Source organism: Hordeum vulgare, chromosome 6H, assembly GCF_904849725.1.
Source record: "Hordeum vulgare subsp. vulgare chromosome 6H, MorexV3_pseudomolecules_assembly, whole genome shotgun sequence".
Lineage (NCBI taxonomy): Eukaryota > Viridiplantae > Streptophyta > Magnoliopsida > Poales > Poaceae > Hordeum > Hordeum vulgare.
The window spans coordinates 18,193,352-18,202,443 of NC_058523.1; the positions used below are offsets into that span (position 1 = coordinate 18,193,352).

Consider the following 9,092-nt stretch of genomic DNA (forward strand, 5'->3'; position numbering starts at 1 on the left):
CTCAAGCATACCCAAGGGAATTTCATAAAAGATATTTTCAGTAGGTACCTCAGGTTGAGGAGCAACTCCTCGTGCTTCCGTTCGTGGTGAAGATACCCCGAACAAACTCCTCAAAGGAAGAGTTTCCATAGTGACAAGTGACAATAAATTTCAGCACAGTATAAAAATGTTTCCTTACCAATTTCCACTTACCAAAGGCGCTTCACTCCCCGGCAATGGCGCTAGAAAAGAGTCTTGATGACCCACAAGTATAGGGGATCAATCGTAGTCCTTTCGATAAGTAAGAGTGTCGAACCCAACGAGGAGCAGAAGGCTCTGATAAACGGATTTCAGCAAGGTAATAACTGCAAGCACTGAAAGCAGCGGTAACAAGTGATTGTGTAGTGAGGTGAAACATAGCAAGCGAAAAGTAACAAGTAACAAGTAGTAGAAACGGTGCAGCAAGTGGCCCAATCCCTTTTGTAGCAAGGGACAAGCCTGAACAAAGTCTTATAGGAGGAAAAACACTCCCGAGGACACACGGGAATTTCTATCATGCTAGTTTCATCATGTTCATATGATTCGCGTTCGTTACTTTGATAGTTTGATATGTGGGTGGACCGGCGCTTGGGTACTGCCCTTACTTGGACAAGCATCCCACTTATGATTAACCTGTCTCGCAAGCATCCGCAACTACAGAACAAGAATTAAGACAAAGTCTAACCATAGCATTAAACTAGTGGATCCAAATCAGCCCCTCACGAAGTAACGCATAGACTGGGGTTTAAGCTTCTGTCACTCCAGCAACCCATCATCTACTTACTACTTCCCAATGCCTTCCTCTAGGCCCAAATATGGTGAAGTGTTATGTAGTCGACGTTCACATAACATCACTAGAGGAAAAGACAACATACATCATATCAAAATACCGAATGAATATCAAATTCACATGACTATTATCAGCATGACTTATCCCATGTCCTCAGGAACAAAAGTAACTACTCACAAGACATAATCATAATCATGACTAGAGGTGTAATGAATAGCATCAAGGATCTGAACATAAACTCTTCCACCAAGTAATCCAACTAGCATCAACTACAAAGAGTAATCAACACTACTAGCAACCTTACAAGTACCAATCGGAGTTGCGAGATGAAGATTGGTTACAAGAGATGAACTAGGGATTGCAGAGGAGATGGTGCTGATGAAGATGTTGATGAAGATGCCTCCCCTCCGACGAGAGGAGTGTTGGTGATGACGATGGCGACGATTTCCGCCTCCGGGAGGGAAGTTTCCCCGACAGGATCGTCCTGCCGGAGCTCTAGATTGGATCTGCTCAAGTTCCGCCTCGTGGCGGCGGCGAAACCACGAAAAAGCTCCCTCTTTATTTTTTTTCCAGACCAGGACACTTCATATAGCAAAAGAGGGGGGCTAGTGGGCCGTCAGGCAGCCCACAAGCTTGCCCACCGCCACGAGGGGGGTGGTGGCGAAGTGGGGGCTTGTGGAGCCCTGGTGGCCCCCCTCCGGTAGTTCTTTCGCCCAGTATTTTTAATATAATCCAGAAAAAATCCACGTAAATTTTCAGGGCATTTGGAGATGTGCAGAATAGTGGACTAGGATTTGCTCCTTTTCCAGTCCAGAATTCAAGCTGCCTGAATTCTCCCTCTTCAAATAAACCTTGCAAAATAAGAGATAAAAGGCATAAATATGGTACCAAAAGTAATATAACAGCCCAAAAAGCAATAAATATCAACATGAAAGCATGATGCAAAATGGACGTATCACAGCCATGGCATCGTCCTCGAGAATATCCAAGATAACAAAGTCTGTTAAGATAGTGGTGTTAGCAACCACAACAGGCACATCCTCGCAAATGCCAAGAGGGAAAGCGGTTGATTTGTCAGCCATTTGCAGAGAGATTTCAGTAGGTGTCAACTTATCCAACTCAAGTCTACGATAAAGAGAGAGAGGCATAACCCTAACTCTGGCTCCAAGTTCACATAAGGCAGTTCTTACGTAGTTTCCTTTAATGGAGCAAGGTATAGTGGGCACTCCGGGATCACCAAGTTTCTTAGGAGTTCCACCCTTGAAAGTGTAATTGGCAAGCATGGTGGAGATCTCAAGATCTGGTATCTTCCGTTTATTGGTCATGATATCTTTCATGTACTTGGCATACGAAGACATTTTGAGCATATCAACTAACCGCATCTGCAGAAAGACGGGTCTTATCATTTCTATGAAGCACTCAAAATCCTCATCATCCTTTTTCTTGGATGCCTTAGGAGGAAAGGGCATGGGCCTTTGAACCCATGGCTCTCTTTCTTTACCATGCTTCCTTGCAGTGAAGTCATTCTCATCGTATCTCTTAGGTTGTGGGTTATCAGGATTAACCGTAGGTTCAATCTCCACATCCTCACCATTGCTGGGTTGAGCATCGTTATGAACATCGTTGTCCACATTGTCACCAGGTTCATGTTCATCACCAGATTGTGTTTCTGCATCAGACGTAGAAATATCATTTGGTTCTTCAGGTGTGACAATATTTGGTGGACTAACATGCAGGTTTCTATCATCCTTCTTCTTCTCCTTAGGATGACTGGGTGCATCTAAATTAATTCCTTGAGAATATTGATCGATTCTCTTAGGATGACCTTTAGGATACAAAGGTTCCTGAGTCATTTTGCCTCCTCTAGTAATGACTCTGACAGAGTTGTCGTTTAATTCATTGAGCAAGTCATTTTGAGCTTTAAGTACTTGTTCTACCTGAGTAGTAATCATAGAGGCATGTTTACTCAGAAGATTCAGATCATTGACATTTCTGTCTACACAAGCACTTAAATGACTAAGCATATGAGTGCTTTGTTCCAAATGTCTGCTAACATAATCATTGAAACTCTGTTGTTTGGCAACAAAGTTGTCAAATTCATCAAAGCATAGGCTAGCAGGTTTATCAAAAGGAATATCACTCTCATCAAACCTACGCAGAGAATTTACTTCTACTACCTGTATTGGGTTATCGAGACCATGGATCTCTTTGATAGGTGGTAGTTTTTTGACATCTTCAGATCTAATGCCTTTCTCTTGCATAGATTTCTTGGCTTCTTGCATATCTTCGGGACTGAGGAATAGAATACCTCTTTTATTCGGAGTTGGCTTAGGCGGTGGTTCGGGAATAGTCCAAGCATTATCGTTGATCAAGATGTTATTCAGTAGAGTCTCAGCTTGTTCTACAGTTCGTTTCCTAAAAACACAACTGGCACAACTATCTAGGTGGTCTCTAGAAGCATCGGTAAGTCCGTTATAGAAGATATCAAGTATCTCGTTCTTCTTAAGAGGGTGATCATGCAAAGCATTCTATAGCTGGACGAGCCTCCCCCAAGCTTGTGGGAGACTCTCTTCTTTGAGTTGAGCAAAGTTGTATATTTCCTGCCAGGCAGCTTGCTTCTTATGGGCAGGGAAATATTTCTCACAGAAGTAATAGATCATATCCTGGGGACTACTCACACATCCAGGAGCAAGAGAAGTGAACCAGGCTTTAGCATCATCCTTTAGAGAGAAAGGAAACAACTTAAGGATATAGTAGTGGCGGATCTTCTTCTCACTAGTGAAAAGGATGGCTATATCGTGTAGTTTGGTAAGATGGGCTACGACCGTCTTAGACTCATAACCGTGAAAAGGTAAAATTCGACTAGAGAGATTATCTCAGGGTCGACAGAGAATTCATAATCCTTATCGGTGATAAAGATAGGTGAAGTGGCAAACTTCTGGTCGTATTTCATCCTTGCTTTCAGGAATTTTTCCTTCCACTTGAGAAGTAATTTCTCAGCGTCATAGGCATCCTTACACGCAAGAAAAATCCTCAGCTATCTCTCCCTCCATAACGTAACCCTTAGGTATATCAGGCAATTCATATCTTTGGCACTAATATTATGAACACGTGTAACACTACGATCGAGATTCAATAAACCATTGAGGGTAATTATTCAAGCAAATAGAACAACTATTATTCTCTTTAAATGAATAATCGTATTGCAATAAACATGATCCAATCATGTTCATGCTCAACGCAAACACCAAATAACAATTATTTAGGTTTTACCACCAATCCCGGTAATGGAGGGAGCGTGCGACGTTTGATCACATCAACCTTGGAAACACTTCCAACACTTATCGTCACCTCGGCTTTAGCTAGTCTCCGTTTATACCGTAGCTTTCATTTCGTGTTACTAATCACTTAGCAACTGAACCGGTATCCAATACCCTCGCGCTACTAGGAGTCTCTACTATTAAAGGGGGGTCTGCCGTCGTGGTGATGGTTCAACCTCGATCACCTCCCACGTAAGATTGACACCCGCGCGTAAAACAGGCAGCCCACCCGGCGTTCGAGGTGGCCCAGAAATCAGCCCAACGAAAAAAAATCGCTAACACGCGCACACGTCTCCGCCTCCCCCACTCCCAACTCCCTCCCCATCCCGATCCCGATCCTCGCCGCCGCCGCCGGTTGTGCTCGTCGCCCCGTCACCTCTCCATCCGCTGCTGCGATCCAATAAACTCCCTCCCCATCCCGATCCCGATCCTCGCTGCCGCCGCCGGTTTTGAAGCACGAGCAACATTACAACGCGGGTGATGAGACGATGGAGCTGACAAGGAGGGAAGGGAGGCAGAGGCGAGTCAGCTCCAACCTGCCCGGTCACCGGCCGGAGGGAAGAATGGCGGAGACGACGGGGACGGCTCCAAGATACGCGCCGCCGCGGCCGACGGAGAGAGAGCCGGGGCACACACGGGTAGCATATAGAGGGAAAATGGGCACGCGCCTCCCGTGCGGCGACGGCCGTCGAGATCCGCTCCCGTTTCACCGCCGGCGGGGTCGACGCGCTCGACCTCCCTCGTCCCACCTCCTCCCGCAGGTTCCGTGGTGAAGAGGCTCGGGCGCATACCCCACTACGCCGGCAGGTAAGCTAAGCTCCCCCCTCATCCACATTCATCCGTCCCTGCCTCTGCATGTGATTAGTTCCAGCCAGATCCTAATTTCAATAAGTGTGGTGGCGTGAATTGATTCAGTAGCCGTACGTTGTGTTTAGCTGATGCAAATCTGCACGCCCATGCTGCCACTGGCGGAGAAAATTAAGGAATACTGATTTTGATTTCCCTATAGGCCCTGTCCTCTGGTGCGATTTCGTTCAAGGGCATTCAAGTCTTTTCTCCACGCCAACTAAGTACTCCCTCCATCTCAAAATAAGTGTCTCAACTTTAGACTAGCTTTAGTATAAAATTGTACTAAGCTTGAGACACTTATTTTTAGAGCAGAGGGAGTAGATTTTAGTGCCTGTCTGTCACCAATAGCAAACACACCAACTTAAAACATAAAACGATGCCATCCTTGTCATTCTCCCTCCAGTCAAGTCAACCGCGTCGTCTAATCTGGCTGCAATTGCATCACCCCTCCTCTACCCACCGCATCAACGAGCTCCTTCCTTGTCACGGCAGGAAGTTTCCAGGTTAGCACTGCTCAATTTGCTCTAATTTGTTACTCGATTGTTCTCCCTGTTTAATTATATGGTGTTTCGGATCTGATTCCTGCAAGTTCAGTTCAACTGTTGTAACAAGTGAACAAAGAAGAGGAAGAGTTACAATTTGCCTGTGAATTTTGCAAAGCTAGCTTTCTCTGGCTGAAAAAAGTATGGACATGCGAATTTTCCTTATTTCTACCAGGAAAATCAACTTCATGGATGGTGGGGCTGAAGGTCTACTGGTCATGCCGTTCGACTTATTACGAGAAGTTACTAATGATTTCTCTGAGGAGCGGAAACTTGGTAGCGGTTCGTTTGGGAAGGTTTACAAGGTAAAATTAATGATGTCTGTGGTTTCCTTACATCAATAATAACACAATACAACACAACCGGGCAACTATTAGCATCTTCTTGACCAAGAGTTATATGGTGATTCTGTCAATATGCAAGATCCATGATCCAGCCTTTGGTAGTCTCTACGCGGGTGTATATGTGCGCACGATGTTTATGATTTATTACACGTGTACTATATAATTGTCACATTACACGTGCTCGACATATGGCGCATAAGGGATTTTGCACCTATAACTGCCACACTCAAACATAGCGATTGCTGCTTCATAGAATTGCATGTGTTTATGAACAGAAAATTGAACCATGTGAAATTTTGGACAGGGAGTGCATCAAGACGGTGTAAAGATTGCTGTGAAGATGCTCTATGATATGCCAGGGCTCGATGATGAGCTATTTCAGAACGAGTTTAAAAACCTTACAAGGCTCAGACACCAAAATATTGTGCGGTTAGTTGGCTATTGCCATGATATTCAGGTAGTACAAGTAATGCACGAAGGAAAATTGGTTCTCGCTGAAAAGACACATAGGGCACTCTGCTTGGAGTATATGTCTAATGGAAGCCTTGACAAGTACCTTTCCGGTAATGATCTCCTTACTACCGCTCAATCTGGCTTCGGATGGAGGTAGAATTCGTGGTCAAAAGGCACTAGGCCTGCACCTGGGTGGCGAGGTACAAGGAAGGAGCTGTGAATCAATTGAGCACACCAGGAATCAGTCTGACAATTGGAAGGCCCTTTTTTCTGGGCTCTGCTTCTAGACATTGGCACATAAGGATTTTCCATGTGCATATGGCCATTGCAGCTCCTTGACATGTCCAATTTCGCATTTTTATAAGTACATCAAAATGGTTTCTTTAATCAAAATGACACAAAAGAGCAGAATAGTTTGTGACAACTTTGCATAATATGATTGTTTCCTATTCACAGGAGGCGGATAGGAACATTTTCCGTCAGGATGCTCAAGATCCATTTGATAAACATGTCCAACATATATACCATGGATCCAAGTTTAATCAGTATGCTCAGTGTCTATTTTGAAATTCTGTTAGTTATCAGCCATCCAGTCAAATATGTCATCGACATGGAAAGATTTTGACCTCTGATTCTTGCCTGGAATTACCTTTCAGGGATATAATAATTACTCCTATATCTACTTGTTTTGAAGAAAATGCTGATCCTACAGAAACAAGATTAGATGGTGACTCGCCGAATGACAATCAAGATTACTCATCTGGTGGTAAATAAATAGCTAATTATGTTATTTAACTATATAAGATTACAGGTCATTTCTGTTGATATAAGCATACCTCATACGTTTAACATAGGTGATTTATTACCTGGTATTGAGGGATTTCAAGTTGTCGGCAATCCTATACCAGGATCTACTCTAAGAGCATGTGGTTTTTCTATAAATGGTACTACACGTTGTAATTTCCAGGTATGTTGTGTTCTGACTCTGGATTGTGATTCTGTTATCTTTGTTGTGAGTTTCTAAACCTTGCAATAGACCTTTGACATGGGAATGTTGTTTTCAGTGGGTTCACTATCTTGAAGATGGGAACCAACCTTCTAAGTAATTGGAATTTGATTTATAATATTAGGTGAGTGATTGCATTGTAAAAGATTGGCTTATGTTATTTGACCCTTGACATTATTTTCTTGTTGTCTGTATGAACCAGAAACAAATATATTGCAAATATCTAAAGTGAGATGGTCTATTTTTTTTGCTCGCTTTTCATGTGCTTGCAACATGGTTTTGTTTTTAGGACACATTGTTCATCCTCTAATAATACTTATCCCTTTTGTGATTTATGTGCATGTTATGCAGCCAATTCCAGCAGTTATGTTTGGCTAATAAAGTAGAGAGTCATGCTACATAACGATACAAGGAAGATACTGAAAGAGGTTTTGCAAGTGCTTCCAGTTTAAGTATACATCTTCTTGAATCCATGTGCCGAAACCTTCATCTTTACCTTGAGGTATGGTCTGCTTTCAGCAGCATTTATTTAGTTAATGTGTCATTGAAGTGTTGAACATCAAGTTATAATTTACCTCCTATATTTTCACCATTGATACGCTGCAAGTATTAATAAAAAAATATGTGTCCGGGTGAAAGTTATAAATTATCCTTTTTAAAAAGAATTATCCATTTTGTTGAAATTTCATTTTATGCATTTTTGTGCCCACGAATGATATTATTATCTCTTTGTAGTTTTATCGTCCATGCACTCTATCGTTATCAGTAGAGGAGCACATCGGTTTTTTTCCTTCTCTGAGTTTTCATTATTTCATATTACATTTAACCATGGGAGTGGGTTGTAGGCATCGTTGTGTTCTGGATCGGGTATGTGGATTTTCTATGAGTTTTCCTTTTATAAGATGGATATTTGTGCTTAAGAACTAATTATATTGATTTATTCTTGCCTTCTTGTACATAGAGAGAAAACCATAAGTTTATGGTTCCTCATATTGGAGTGAGGCTTTTATTGCATGGAAATTACAACACCAAAACTTCTTTCCACTCTCAAGGAGGTCAAATGGTCCCTCTTGGGGGCGAAGAGGACATTCTTGAGATCAAGGTGATACATCAAAGAGAAGTTCTTGAACGGAATATGCTACTGGCGAGCTTCTCCCAAGTCATTTGAAGGATATAGGAAAACTTTCATGAGAATTGACATGAAGGTCGGATGTTTTGTAGTAGATATGCCTCTCTTGTAGGTCTTTTCTACTTTGGGTTTGGGAGTAGTCTATGTGGTTTGAGAGAGTATATTTTCCAGAAAACAAGATCTTATTATTGTGTTTCTATACTCAACGGAGTTCATGTTTCGTTTCTTTTTGTTGTGACAGGTCCTTTTTAAGTTTCCTTTCATATAGTTACAAGAGGTATTGCTTAAGTATCCTTTCAACTATCTAATTCTCATAAAAGGAGATTGAAAGAATAATTTGAATCGACAGAAAAAACTCCCTCTATTATATATTAGTTGCCGCTAATTTAGGACAACTTTATACTAAATTAATCATAACTAATATGAAACGGAGGGAGTATAATATATAAAAGCACAAGATTTAATAGAGTGCTCGCACATGATGTTGAGAAAAATGGTGAAGGGAGAGAAAGGATGATTGCCTGAGAAGAATGAAGAGGGAGAGAGAAACAATTTCACGTGTAGGAGTTGAAACCATGGGTTGGTATGATCGACACATATTCTTTAGTTGAAAAGTTATTTAATCACTCTTTTATGTTCCC

At 42.1% G+C, this 9,092-nt stretch overlaps 1 protein-coding gene across 5 annotated transcripts; it reads left to right on the forward strand.

Moving 5' to 3' along the window:
• The first annotated feature begins 5,439 nt into the window (after positions 1–5,439).
• LOC123402638 (putative receptor-like protein kinase At4g00960) lies at positions 5,440–8,634 on the forward strand. 5 transcript variants are annotated; one of them, XR_006611320.1, is made up of 7 exons: positions 5,440–5,480; positions 5,695–5,824; positions 6,168–6,861; positions 6,973–7,082; positions 7,171–7,283; positions 7,381–7,446; positions 7,674–8,244. XR_006611320.1 is itself a non-coding variant. In XM_045096569.1 (2 exons), exons 1-2 carry the CDS (start codon positions 5,663–5,665, stop codon positions 6,471–6,473), a joined length of 468 nt encoding a protein of 155 aa, XP_044952504.1. In that variant the 5' UTR covers positions 5,559–5,662; the 3' UTR covers positions 6,474–6,957. The 5 variants fall into 5 exon arrangements, 1 of the variants encoding a protein (XP_044952504.1); XR_006611321.1 differs by lacking the exon at positions 5,440–5,480 and adding an exon at positions 8,284–8,634 and having other exon boundaries at positions 5,558–5,824; positions 7,674–7,824; XR_006611322.1 differs by lacking the exon at positions 5,440–5,480 and having other exon boundaries at positions 5,558–5,824; positions 6,168–6,889; positions 7,674–8,246.
• Positions 8,635–9,092: the final 458 nt, after the last annotated feature.